The sequence below is a fragment of the Manis pentadactyla genome, chromosome 8 (genome assembly GCF_030020395.1).
Source record: "Manis pentadactyla isolate mManPen7 chromosome 8, mManPen7.hap1, whole genome shotgun sequence".
Lineage (NCBI taxonomy): Eukaryota > Metazoa > Chordata > Mammalia > Pholidota > Manidae > Manis > Manis pentadactyla.
Window position 1 is genome coordinate 83,059,654 of NC_080026.1, and position 14,671 is coordinate 83,074,324.

A 14,671-nucleotide genomic window follows, 5' to 3' on the forward strand; every position below is an offset into this window, starting at 1 on the left:
CTTCCAATCCAACCTTTCACTTAATTGCTGACAGAATTGACCAAACCGAGATGGTAAGTCCATTAAGGTAGAGACATCATTTCTGCTTTTTCCAAGGCTGTACCATGCCTAGTGACATAATCATATTAGCCAAGAGCCAAGAGCCAGACCCTCATTTACATCAGGGCATTGGAATCCCTCTGGCAGTCCTGAAAACAGAGCTGAAAGTCATTCAAATTGCTTTGTTACTGCAGCACACACAGCTCCCATTTAAAGTTTTGCTTCTTTACAGTCTTGATAGTTTTTAAAAAAAACTATCACAGGTATTATCACACTAATGATTTATTATCACATGATAATGCTGATGGTCTTTAAAAAAAAAACAGGAGGCACGTCATAGCTAAACAGTTTTATTGGCTTTTTGTGAAATAAAAACACAAAACAAACCACCATGGTTAAAGGCCATAATCAGCATCAACCAAATGAACCAGCCACTTGGTTACAGTAGCTGATAACAAACACTAGTGGATATTATTGCTTATACCTCAGGTTCACTTATATGTCCATTACATTTTGGCAAGATTACAGTAACAATCGCATGGGAGCTTTGGTTGTATAAATTCAACTCTGACTACCACTGAAAACTCAGCTTCTACCTTTTTTATGATGAGAAATATGCCAATTCTTCCTGAGTGTTGAGATTTATTCTCTCATTCTGTCTCTTTTCTCCTTCCATTAATGATTTACAACCTGACTGACCAAAAATTAAAGTAGGTGCATTTACAACCACCCACCCCTAATCTATGGCCCCCTCCTTTGTCATGAGGGAGGGTGCATTGCTGGGCCTCTACAAACTCCTGTATCTGTTGTGTACCCACTGCCAATAAACATGCCCATCTGCAATCCTGATAAATTTTCAAATGCACATATATGACTATCAACATTGGGATTTGGACTCAACTGTCTTTTTTCCAACTTCTGAAAGCAAGGAAAGACAATTAACAGCCTTTAGCTTCAGTAAGTTGACCTCCCAACAGAATAAGCCCTGCCCCGCCATACAACATCCCATAGCAGGTATGGAACTGTGACCTTAAAATGCTCTGTATAAGTGCTGCAACATTTTAATTTACAGAGAAGCAATGACTGACTGCCTCTCAAAAGCTCCCCTGCTCAACACTTCCTATTTTAACACTGAAAACTCAGAATGACAAAGGGTCAGAACTAACTCACAATAGCACCATTTCCTAGACTCTTGGAAAAAGATTCCTGTCTGCGTTGGAGAATGCAGGGGGCCTAGACTACCCAGCCTCCAGCTTTGCGCTTTCACAGGCCCTGGCTGAATTTCAGCAGGGCTGGGTGGTCTGCCTTAACCTATTTCTGCAGCGTCATAAATTTTCCCTGGGAAGAGTTAAAAATACGTGTCTTAGAAAGAGAAGTTGGCTGCAGGTGAGAGACCTGAGGAAGCCAATTTTGGGTTGTGAGATGTGACACGCCTATAGACAGTGGGACAAGTCCGGGGGACCTTTTCCCTTGCCCATCTCAGTTCAAGTTCAGCAGAGAATCTGCATGTAGAAGCACGGCAAGATCAAGGAATACTGAGAGATATAAACCCTAATGCAGCAATCCAAACACCAATGCTTTACGGTATCTTTTGTATTCAGGTCCACCAGTGAGTTTGCCCTGATAATGCTGGGATTTAATAAGCCCTTCTAGTGATTATAAAGATTATTCTCTTGAATCTAGACATTTTAGACAACAGAAGATTTGATATCACTATATTTTACATGGCACATATAACCATATAATTACTAGCACTTACACCTCAAATATTTTAAATACACATTCTTGGAGTTGACTTGGTAATTATACCGATGTTATTTGGCATAACAAAGATTAAACGGTCTCTAACTTGCACTTAGGGGAATTTCATTCCAACCCTTTACTTCACAACAAAAGGATAACCCTCTAATTATGAAATAATGCGTGGTGGTCATGTGGGCAGAGAGAATCACAGGGTGACTTCATCGTTAATTTGTGGCCTGTAAAATAAAGTAATACACAGTATTTTCATTTTAATAAAATACAAGAGACCATATAAAAATATTTTCCAATTTGGAATTTGAAACATCAAAGTTGGATTTTTTTTTCCTTTGTATAAAAAGAAACAAGGTAATGGACAAAATTTTATTTAGCCTTCTAACAAAAAATGTAAGTTTAAGGAATGCAGTGAGCATCAACTTCCCTTTTTGTCCAGGCGCATTGATGGGGATTGTGCTTTGATCCCAACAAAGATAAATGCACAAATGTGGAGGAAGATCAGTGCCTGAAACCTGAACTACGACTTATTTCTAATAATAAGACTAATTTACAGTAGTGCTTTTAAAAGTGGTGGGTCAGATTACTGGGTTTTTCCTCTTCCTCCTCAGGCGACTGCTGGAGATGAATTCCAGAAGCACCACTTTCGTCTTGAGTGATGTTTATTCAGTGCAATATCTTCCTTCTCTCGTTCCCTTTTCACACGCTGGTAGTGGTCCTCTTCCTTCAGGTACCACACGGGGGGCCAGCGGTGCCGCTCAAAGTATTCCTGGTTGTCTGGTGAAGGAAAGATGTGGGTGATGATACCTGCTGTTTGCCGCTCCTATATGCCCGGTTCTGTGCTTAATGCTTCTTCTATATGATTATCTCATGTTATCTTCTCAACAACCCAATGTTCAGGGACTATGAGTAGGAACATTTGCAGATTGTGACACTAAACCTTGAGACAATCACTTGCCTAAAGTCATGTGGCTGGGCACAGGGAATTGGAACCCGGGACCACTTGAGTTCAGAGAGTGAGCTTGCTCCCAAGCATGCCTGCCTGTACAAGGGTGGGCCAACCGCCTTCGCATGCTCAGCAGCAGGGCACCCTGAGGCCCATTCACCCAAGTCCCCCAAGCATAAGGTTCTCCAAAGAGAATTCCCAACCTACAATTCCTGCATCATGTTACACCGGCCATTGACAAGAATTCTCCCTGAGCTGCCTTCTCAAGGGCACAGAGGGGAAACACCTGAGTCGGAGGTGATGAGAATTGGGCAAATGGGGACCCCAGAGTCTCACCTGCAGATTTCGATTTGATTTCCTTGCGGAACTTGGAACAAACACTGTTGTAGTTGGTGCAGATATGGTGCAAACACCAGGCGGCCAACTGGTGGGCATTGTGAAACTGCAGGGAAGTGATCAGAAGGGGGTCAGACTCTGTTTTCTAAAGTGGGGCTACAAAAAGATAGGAAGCCATTGTAGGGGTGAAAGAAAGAAAGGGCCTGTGTGACTAATTCCATAAACCTCTTGTTTGGCTACAGTGTTTTGACTTTGGCTATGGTTCCGGCGCCAGCCAAGTATATATAGCATTTGGCACACCCCTCTCTTATCCCATGTGATAGGTGTGCCAAAATAGGCACTGTATCAGATCAGGAGTTTAGAGTATGCCTTGCCCTCCCATCCTCCCCTGCCACCTGGCTGCCTAGTGATACATGACGGTGGCTTCCGGAAGGCACCAGCCAACAGCAGAAAGCAGCGACATCATCTCTGTTTAAGGAAGCCTTGGCAACAGAATATTCCGGGTCGCATGTCTGAGCTCAGCTTGCTGGGGCCAGAGATCTGAAAGAGGAGACTGTGGAATGCGTGACTGTCCTGTACCTGTCCTTTGGTTGCATAAGGAGAGCAGTCAGAGTGGGCGGGGCGGGAGGGATCCTGGCACTCCACCTCTCCTTTCTGAGCAGATGCTCAGGGAGGAGGCAGCTGAGGTAGCTGTCACTGAAAAAGCCCTGACGCTCAAAAATCGTCTCCCCACTCTCTCCCCGAATTTGGCAGGGCTTCCCCATCCCTCATTCTTTCTGCTCATGCCCTTCTCAAATATCCATTCTGTTTGTTGCTCTTGAAGTTTCTTTGATCAGTTGAAACCCTGTAACCTACAGTGTGCTTCCTCTGGGGTCCACACCTCCACTGTGAACAAAACTCAATGGAAAAGCCAAAGTCCTCAGAAAGTAACTCAAGAAACTCTCTGCAAACCACAACTTCAGTGTCATGGATAAGTTTAGCTGGTGCTTCCAACTTCTCATGATACTAGATTTCTTTCTGAAAGTAAGATTAGGGTAGTGATGTACTGGAGTTGGCCTGGACCTGCCCAAGAGAGTCAGTTGTGTGTATTGCTTCCCTACTCTGAGTTCAGTGGTTTCTTATTGTTAAAATTGACCAGGTGGGAGTATTTACACCATGGAGATTGGAAAAATGTAACACATCAGGGTCCCAGTTGTCTCAAGCTATTGTTAAATATTTACTAGCACACCGCAGGGCTAGGGCCTAAGATATGGGAGCCTCCATCCTAAATTCTTCCTGTCAAGTCCTGTCAGGGCTTAACAGTGATGGTATTATTTCCTTGTAGGGTGTATGTGTAGATTGGATTAGGGGAGGGGACAGGGCAGGGACACAGAGCAAACAGACACAACTGCAAATCCTTCCCTCAAGTGAACCAGCCTTAAAAGAAACTGAATCATTTCATTTTTTCTCTAGAAGAACATTTACTGGAAAGAGCACAGGTCATAAACAGGCCTCCTACCACCCCCCAGGCCTGTTTCAAAAGACCCCAAACTCCAAGTGTGGACAACCAATTGGGAGCTTGCTGTTCCTACTGCAATTGATGTCTGTTCCTGGTTTTGACTATACCCTCCATTAGGTTCTTTTTCACGTTGGATTTCAATAATTTGTGCTTATGTCTATTTCTGTTACTTGCCTATGTTTGCCTCAAGGGTAGAGAATCTACCTGTCCTTTTGAGTATCTATATGTCCTTTTGTCTAGGGTGGTGCCTGGTGCATGGGGAGAAAATACTAAATACTTGTTGACTGTTAAGTCAGAGTGAGTCGGTTGCCATAAAGCCCTATTCCACCTTTTCCTCTTTTGAATTGGTATTGTTTCCTATGGCCACAGTTGGAATGGCAACTTGGCCTGCGCATGCCTCCCTCCTCTTCCTGAAACCACCTCCTCTTCATTGAATGAGAAATATTGACTTAAGTTCCTTGATCTAAGTCTTAGTAAAACACTGACCTGAGAGAGGGAACAAAAAAAGCCAAAACCAGTAGGCTGAAGAAAGGACTGAAGAACTTTTTCTTAGTTTCTTCAGAGTATAAACTCATTGTCAATAATAAGTCTATGCCAGGAACTAGACATTCTTGCATATGTGCTTTGCATTATGAGAGGGCTTCCACTCTTCAATGCTCTTTCTTGAATATTCTCTCCCACTTGATTCTCAGAATTATCTGTAAGGTTGATAGGGTGTGAATTATCAGTCCCATTTCTTACAGATGAGGAAACTGAGGTAGAGTTTAGCTTTGTGCCTTGAGGCAGTTATTCGTGACAAAGCTAAGGTTGGACTAGGTACCCTCTCTAGGAGAAGTATGCAAGTGTATATTGGGATTATGGAATCACAAAATCAATGTTAACAGCTACTGATTTTAGAAAACCCAAGGAGAGCTGCAGTGAGATGTAGGACATTACAGGGCTTCATGGAATTCTATAAACTATTGGATCTTGGCCAATTCATGTCCAAGAATTCAAAAAGGAAAGAGAAAACCTTCCCTTATCATGCCTAAGGTTATTCTCCCACATGTGAAGCTGGTGCCTTGGGGGACAGTGGGGCTGGCATGTGGGTGGGGTCCTTGTTGTTTTTTCAAATGAAGCCCAGCAGGATGAATGATGCATGAAGTGTAAAACTCTCAGATCTTCCCAGTGTACACAGGGGGCCTCAGTGACTCAGTGGTGACATCTTTATTTAGACAGATGCAACAGTGGAATGTTTTATCAGCATTAAATGAACTGGTTGAACGCACTTAAAGGTGAGAAGCAGGTTGTTACAAACCTGGGCCAATTCCAAATAAGAGAGCACTTCCCCATCAATGCCCACGCCACTCATGGCGGCCTTGGTCAGCTCCTGAACAGCATGTTGCTCTGGGGAAGAAAGAGAACAGAAGAAAGGTAAACCACACTCTGCAAGGCAGCTAGCTTGCTTAGAGGGTGTGGGACCATCTGAAAGGGAAGGAAGTAAGGGATGCAGCTCTGGCCACCACTGAATTGAATTCAGGGCCCATCCTGATGTGTGGCCTTTCAGTACATGGACTTCTGGCCTCCAGCCATTACACCAACAACTCTGGGGACACTTGTTCATACTTAGGAAATAGCCAGAGTCTTTCAGGCCTTCACTGTTCAGTATGGTAACTACTGGTCACAAGACTGAACTTAATTAAAATTAAATAAAATTAAAAATTCAGGTCCTTAGTCACCCTAGTCACATTTAAGTGCTCAGCAACCACATGTGCTGTGGACCACGCAGACACATTCCCATCGTGCAGAGAGCTCTACTAGACAGTGCTGCTCTAGATAGTCCAGGCCCTTCCTAGAATTTTCTAGATGGTCTAGTATCTTCCTGCTTAACAGCTTCCCCCCATTCTAATTCTGAATAATCTCTGAGAGTGGAGAGATTAACAGAGGAATGAATCCATATGGGGAATCAAAAATGTGTGTACATCTGTCTGTCTCAACAGCTGCAGGCCTCTTAGATTCTAACGGCTTGGGAGACCTATAACCAGAAGTAACAAAATCCAATTAAGAGAGCTATTTCTGCTTGGGAGCTATAGCCAAGACTTGTAAACTGAATTCAAACTGTGGTTCTGGGACTGCACTGTCTCTTGCATGCATCTGGGCTGTTGCCTGCATCTGGGCTTGACCTGTGTGGGTAGAGTTTAGGCCTGCATTTCTAGCTCCTTGATGTTGATGTATTCTTTTTTCATCTCTAGCATTGCATCTGTTCTTCTAATCCAGGACAGTGTACAGATCATGCTTACCTTCCATTCTGGAGCTACATACTTGTTAGTCGACATGCCTCTGGTCAATGTGATATCTAGATTTGAATGGCTTCTTTGGAACAACCTTCCTCAGCTGGACTGGCATAGAACTATTTGGAGCTAAATTTCTCTGAGAAGTCATTGGGCCTTTCAATTTTAGGCAATTGCAACATTTCTTGTTGTTCATTTAACATATTGGCTTGCAAAGCATTCTCACACCAGAAACTGATTTTTAAACACTATATTCTAAACAGTATACATCAAACACCATACATGATTAAAGGAGTCATCTTAGGAAGCTGTATATTAAGTAATCATAACAGTAATTACTGAATTTAATAACAGAAGTAAATATGCAGAAGTCTGTAGTACACATAAGAAGCTTTCTTTGGGTCAGTTTCTTTCATGGAGAAATCAGTCCCATATTTTCATCACCAGACTAAATATTTAAGCAAAATGCAACTACTTAAAGATTGATCACAAAGCTTGTTCAACATATTTGACTATCTAAAAAGAGTTAAATTTATCCTCAAAGGACAAATACTTGTAAAAACTATGGATAGTCAGATGGATCGGAACTCACATTTCAGAAACAGGAATTTCCCATTGCAGCCTTCTAGAGTTAGTAATTAAAAAGCTGTACACTCATTTAAATCTATAACTTTAGGTGTGTAATGGTTAAAAACAGTTTCTTAAAAAGTCAAATAGCAAGTCTTCAACTACCTCTTCCTGTCCAACTGAGAAAGAAGTAAGGAAAGGCAAAGACTTTGAGCTCCAGTTGGGCGAGTAGAAACCTGGAGTACAGAGAAAGAAATCTTTTTTCTGAAGACACTGCCAGAATGTTAAGTGCAGATATGACTGGCTGGTTTGTTCATACCTTCATTTTCACTTATTTAGTGATTCAGCATGTATTTACTGAGAACCTAATGTGCTCAGGCACTTTCCTGTGCAGGAGACAGGCTAGTGAACAAAACAGGCATCGTCTCTGCTTTCATGGTTAACAGGAGTCAACTAATGTAGCAATAAACATCCAGATTGCTAACTGACACCTCTGGGGAATGAAACTGAACATTTAAATGTAAGGAAAAGGTATTTGAATGCATATATCCTATTTAGAACTGCTTCAGCCTACCCACTGGACAAATCTAGACATGATACATAAGGTTTTGTGACGTTAAGCCAAATCTCCCTTTTTTCTTTCTCCCAAAATGATCTTGACAGTGTCAGAACATTTTCTAAACTAGCTTAAAAAAAAAAACAACACTTACATAATGCTTACTAGGTGCAAGACGCTGTTTTAAGGAGACTTTATGTACATATATATCTTACCTTGTTAATCTACATAACAACTCAGTGGTAAAATATTACCATACCATTTTAAAGAGAAAGAAAGCTGAGATGCATGGCAGTTATGTCAAGTATAAATTCATCCAGTCTGTAAAGGGTGGACTTAGGCTTGAACCCAAGCAATCTGGCTCTGTTCTGAACCATTGCCTCTTACTACCTATTGATGAAAGACTGTGTCTGAGCATACATGATGGGGAAAACACGGGCACAATAGTTTTCTTTCAAATTTTGTGGTCCACAAATGAGGCAGAGTGCAAAGGGCAGGGGCCTGAAGGGCAGGGGTCAGGTATCACTACCCTTCATAGCTGTGTCATGTAACAGGGCCTATCACAAAGTGGGTTCCTAAGAAATGTGTGTTGAATTGGGCTCTCTGATAGATTTAGTCAGTTCATATCACCCTGCATGAGATAGTCCTTTATTGGGTGATAAAAAATGTTTTATTCCCTGAAAATTTTGTTTCTGTTTAAATGTGATTTTGATAAATATGACAGACAGACATGGTATGGCGTCATGTCATCAGCCTTACCTGCAAGTGCAACCAAGTGTGGCAGGCAAAATCTGTTTGCCAAGGCAATTAATTCCAGTGGGTCCAGGTCCAAGTTAGGTGACAATTGCTTGGTATAGAGATAATCCAGTACCGCCTGCATTGACATCTTGTTTATGTTTGGGAGATATACCTGAAAAATTATTTGAAAAGCTAAATTCTGCTGAAGAAAGCAGTGAACACATTTTCAGAACATATTGTGTATAAATGACCCAATTGTGTGATTCGATATTGGCAAGTCTGGGACACCTGCTTTGAGACTGGGTGTAGAAGTTGTTCTCTATTTACAGCTTTTAAACATACAGTTTGATTTGTGGATGACAAAAGAGTGGGGCTGCCTGACAAAGCCTGATTTGGAATTTTTAAATGGCTATTTGGACATATAAATCAGACAAATGGGCTGTAAATGTATGATGACATTATGGGCTCTCTTTGCCAAGTACTTTATAATACTCTATTGTGGGGAAAGAAGTCTCCTAGCAACTGACAGGTGTTGGGGGGGTCTGCAAACCATGCTGCTGCTGACACACGCTGGAGCCCAGCTCTCTAGGATGTCAAAACAGGAGCAGCGGCCACCCTGCTGCCGCCGTGACTGCTTGGTTCCAGTGTTCTCTCAGTATATGCTAACATGATATACACACTTTAACATTTGTCCTTTGGCACAATCACGTAGATTTGGAACTACTGGAACATTACCTGTAGCATGAGATTCAGAGAATCTGGAGAAACCCTTGCCTGGGACCTCTGGGAATAGTTGGTGGGGATGGTGGATTCTTCCCTGCAGGATCCCACTAATTCCCCTCCTGACCTGTAGTTGTTGCCAATGTAAATACACGCTAGAGTTTGCCAACGAGCCAGGGAGTTTTGGGTAGCTGGGAATGGATCAAAGGGGATGTACACTGTACAGCTGCTCTCTGTTTTAGGTCCCAGACTAGCTCCAGAGATGGGCCCTGGTTTAGTATAGAATGGTGCCATTGGTATTTGCTATTTCCATGATGATGATTATAAAAATTAGCCTTAATTGAAGGCCTTTTATGCACAAGATACTGTTCTAAGCTTTCCACACACATTATCTAATTTGATCCTTATATCCTCCCTAGGAGGAAGAGGTTATTATTTGTGCCGCTTTACAGATAAGGAAATTAAAATTCAGGGAACTCAAATCCCATATTCAAGGATCCACAGCTAGGAAGTAGTGACCAAAATTTGAACAGAAGGAGTATAATTCTAAAGTCTATGTTCAGAACTACCATGTAGTACTAGAAACCCTCATGGTGAAGAAGCAAAGGTTTGGGTTATATTACAATAAAGCACCATATTTCACTAATCATTTTTAAGCATTATACTTCTAAGTTCAAAAGGAAAACAGTTATAAACTTTTTAATTCTGATATTTAGGAAATCTCTATACAGCATAGAAAGATGTATATCTATATATTATATGATTGTATCTGTACTATATATGATTACATCTATATTACATATCTAATCCCTTTCTCTCTCTACACACACACACACACACACACACACACACACACACAATTACCTCCACAGTCTACACAGGGCTCATGATCAATGCATTCCAGTGGTGTGGCTCCAGAACTGTTAAACCTTCTCGGTCATTCTCCTGCATAGCCATCTCAGAAAAGGTATATCCTTTCTGGCACTTAGAGTTTTCCCTTTATGCATCAAAGTGAAGGCCCAGAAAATTCTTAGAAATATTAAGGAAATCACTCCCACTTTCAGACAGAGTGAATGAAAACAATTATGATTCCATAAATAAGCTGAGTGGGTTAAAACCACCGGTGATTTGACAAGTGTGATCATTTCAAGTGGGTAGCACAACCTCTATAGAAGAACTTGGCAAGTAGAAACTATTACTGATATTATTTTAAAATAAGGAAGCCATTGTAACTCTTTGCTATTGCAGTGAATCTACCACTGGCTATGCCTCTGTGTATGCGCACATACATGTATGTTTATGTACATAAGCATTATCTTACACAGACAGGACTTTATTTATAGATACCCACATAAACTTGTTCCTGTATGTTATCAACACATGGCCGAACTTCACTTCTTTAGAATGGTGTTTGGATTAGTACAATTTTCTAGAAAACTGAAGGTTAGTTAAGTTATGAAATTGTAAAATTTGGGCCATCGTGAGGGTATATTCATTTTACATAGTGAAATTATATATTCAGTGAAATTACATAGCCAGTGAAAGTACATTCATTTTACAATGTGCAAAGTGCTATAAACTATGAGTGATTATAAATATAAAAAGTCCTAGAGTTTCTTGTTTTTTCTCAGAGATGAGGATGTTTGCTGTTTCTGAAAATAATGGTTTAGAGGACAGGGCAAGAAGCTGGGGCAGGCCCTGATACTCCTAATATCTTTGGAGTGTCTTGACATTTTTCATCATCCGTGACTTGTTGTTTCCATCTTGCTTAATATGATGCTAACATTTTTTGAAGTGATGGCTCATTTTGGCAAATAAAGTTAGGGACCCTTAGAAGTAATTGCAAATGAGAGTAGACTAAAAACACTTTCAGAAGATGCATTTTTTCCCTCATTGTTGATTCTTTAAAGCCTATTTCTGTGATCTCAACAGTCATAGTTAACTCTATAACTTTTATAGAACTGTAAAAAATAATATAAATGAAGCTACATAAGAAATGGAATTAAGAATTTTGAATCCTACCTGCTGGAGGTAGCTTTAAAGAAAGAAAAGAGTATGGGGAATATAGTGCTAACCTAAACAACGCCCTGTATTCCAGTTTAGTTGGTTTAAAATTTTGATTGTGATGCTCAGCTCAGACTATTAGGCTTATAATTAGAGAATGGTCTCATAGAGAATAAGAAAGCATTCAGATCCAGAGCATTGCTTACTACAACCCGGGCATGCATTTTTAATGAACCTCTTGCTGATACCTCTGGGGAGAGAATTATGCTTACTGCTACATTAAAAGTAATGAGAAAAATATATGTAAAATACAGTGTTTTCTTAAATATTAAATGACAAAAAAAGTTAAAGTAATATCAGTGGGCATATTTTATTCCTTTATGGATATGCATATGAATGCAAAAAAAAAAAAGCTGAATTTTGTGTGGTAAGTCAGATTTTCATAGGAAAACAGAGTTAAAAGTGGCCTAGAAAGAACAAATCCCAAGTGATAATATAGGTCTAAATCAATCATGGAACATTTATTGAGAGTTTATCTGAGTGTTCTTCCCTCCACATAATCATCTTTATCACACTTTGCTAGTTTAGGAAGGGAGTTGGGAACTTTTTAACTTAGGGCTTTCAGGGGACAAATATCTTTAGCCCTCATGGAATGAATTTAATAGAAATCCTTCAGGATAATTGTTACCAACATTTCCTAAGCATTTGTATGTTCTAGGCACCAAATTCAACATTTTACACATGTACTCTCACACCTTCCTTACCCTTTGAAAAAGGTTCTCTTATCTCCATTTTACAGATGAGGACACAGGTTTAGAGAGCGTTGGTCATTTGCCTGAGGTCAAGCTAAGACTAGAGCTCATAGCTACATAACTATTATAATAGTCCCCACTGGGCATAAAGACAAGGGGCAGAAAAGGGCAGAAATGTCAAGAGCTTATGGCATTCTTGATATATTGGCTCAAGGAATTTTGGCACAGACTTTCTGTTGCCTGGTGCCATGGTCTTTGTCTTTCTGAGCTGGGTTGAACCTATGCACACCTATTAGAGCCTCAGGTACAGTTCTAAGTGAAAAGTGACCTAGTCTTTCTGGGCAGGGAGTGCTAAACAGGGGGCCACCTCCAGGAGAGGCTATTAAACAACCACATATGTGGGCCGTCACCTTTGCTGCCAAGTTTATGTTTTGGTCACCTCTCCTGCACATTTTAATCTGGAGACGATTACAGTCCATTCTGGGAAGGGATAAAGGGGATTAGCATTTGTGAGGTCAGCTCTGACAGTGTCCCTTTGTGCCTGGGTTCCTGACCTTGATCAACTTCTCTGCTGGGTTAATAGCAGGCGTTCTGCAGCCCAATCAGCACACATCTCAGTGAACTGGAAAAGAAAGGGAAGCATGCCTCGGGCTTTTTATCTCTGGAGATTATTGAAGTTGGTGAAATGCTGTTTGAATGAAGTTTATTAATTGGTAGCTTACCCAAATTTTAGTGGAAGTAAGAGGGAAAGAATAGCATCAACTCATACTCAGAGCAAAATAAGACTAATGGCAGCTACCACCTATTTAAGATCAGGAGGTGCTTTGAAGTATTAACTCTTATACCTCACAACCACACTACAGGTTGTTACTGTGTTCTCCAAATGGGGAGACTGGAGCTTAGGAATGTGGTTGCTTGCCCAAGGCCACATAGCTTGTATGTGGAGGGATTTGGATTTGAGCATCACCACCCCTTCACTGGGGGGTCTCCAAGGAGCTATGATGGAGCTCTGGAACACCCCTGATGGCATGGGAAAGGCATTGTTTAGTTACAGATGAAGACCACAAGGAGAGGTCATCAGGATAATTCTTAACATCTGTTCCCCAAACAGTAGACAGCCTTTTGCTGGGATTGGTTTAGGAGCATCTGCAGTTTGTTCTGGAAGCAGGCGGGTGGCCTAGTGACCTTCTCTGCCCCAGCCATCCCAGCCATCCTTGCTAGTGATTCTAAGATTGTTTCTCTACTTAGGAATGCAAATTCAGGCTCCTGGGACACAACGGGAGAGCTGATTTCTGTTGAGAGTGTCCCCTTTGAAAAGTTAGCTATTGTTTTCTCTGTTTCATTAAAAAGTTTAGAGAGATGTTGAGATAAGCAAAACAAGCCTCTTAGGACAATAAACTTGATGGGGTGTCCCCTTGTTTTTTAAAAAAAGATGGTTGGAAAATACTGGCAAAACTCAACAGAAATGCACCTCTAAAGTTAAAAGTGCTTGAATGAAATTTTTCTCTATTTTCAACAGAGTTGGAAAAGATGAAGATACAGGGTCTCCAAGATACTGTTTGCTTTGCTCTAAGAATATCTTTCTTATTGAGATAAGGCCAGTGTGACAAGTGACCCAGCACTTCCATGGGACCATGGCACTTTTACAGATACGTTCAGAGGAGTAACTTTTTGCTCCATAACTGTTCCCCTCCAGCTAACAAACCCTTAGAGAAGACAAGTCAGGGAAGAACTGTGGAGGGTTGCCAGCTCCAGGGGACCTTGAGGGCTATCGAGTGCACCCTCATCTTGCAGATGACAAGACTGAAGCACAAGAATGTGGCTTCTTATGGTCTCCCATCTGGTTGGGGCTCAGCTGAGCCCAGGATGTAGGAGACAAGGAATTTTTTACTGTCTTGAACTTCTGGAAGACAGGCTCTGCTTCTCTTGTATGTGACTTTGATGGTCTCTTGCTTGGTCACAGTTGTTAAAAAGTATAGCTGGTCATGTTTTCATGGATAAGGAGAGCAGTGAGGATGAAAAGATGATATATGCATGTACAGCACTTAGATACTAACACATACCAAGTGAACAATAGACAGTAGCCCCCCATAATTGCAGAATTAAGGAGAGGATGACCTAACACTCAAGCACTACCCAAGGAACTCTTTCATGCAAGTGGGTAAAGAATCAAAGTCATCTGGCTCATGTTTATATATACTTTTTATAAATACACATGCACATTCATACAGATACTACTTAGGTGTTCCAGGAGGCACATACCTCACTGTTGGCACTTTCCACGAACGACCCTCCAAACATGGCAGCCATCCACCCGCAGCTGCAGATCAGCAGTGGTTTGTGGGCACGGATGGCTCCATCATCCAGCTTGAATGTCACATCTGCCCAAGGATTGAGGAAGCACAACCATGAGCTAGCCTCACAGAGTCCCACCCAAATTCATCTATCCACATCTGTCATGCTCTTTCTTCTGTATCTTTACTGATTTTG

The 14,671-nt window shown here is 41.3% G+C and overlaps 1 protein-coding gene across 5 annotated transcripts in view; it reads right to left on the reverse strand.

Annotated features, from left to right (window-relative positions):
- Positions 1–373: 373 nt before the first annotated feature.
- RHOBTB1 (Rho related BTB domain containing 1) overlaps positions 374–14,671 on the reverse strand; it is a 61,719-nt gene continuing 47,421 nt past the window's right edge. For 4 of the 5 annotated variants that reach the window (XM_036895074.2, XM_057505896.1, XM_036895073.2 and 1 more), the window contains 5 exons: positions 14,444–14,562; positions 8,727–8,877; positions 5,872–5,960; positions 3,077–3,182; positions 374–2,571 (listed from right to left, as the gene is read on the reverse strand). In XM_036895074.2, coding sequence (XP_036750969.1) covers positions 2,402–2,571; positions 3,077–3,182; positions 5,872–5,960; positions 8,727–8,877; positions 14,444–14,562 — 635 coding nt within the window. In that variant the 3' untranslated portion in view covers positions 374–2,401. The other variant, XM_036895078.2, reaches the window with a different exon arrangement.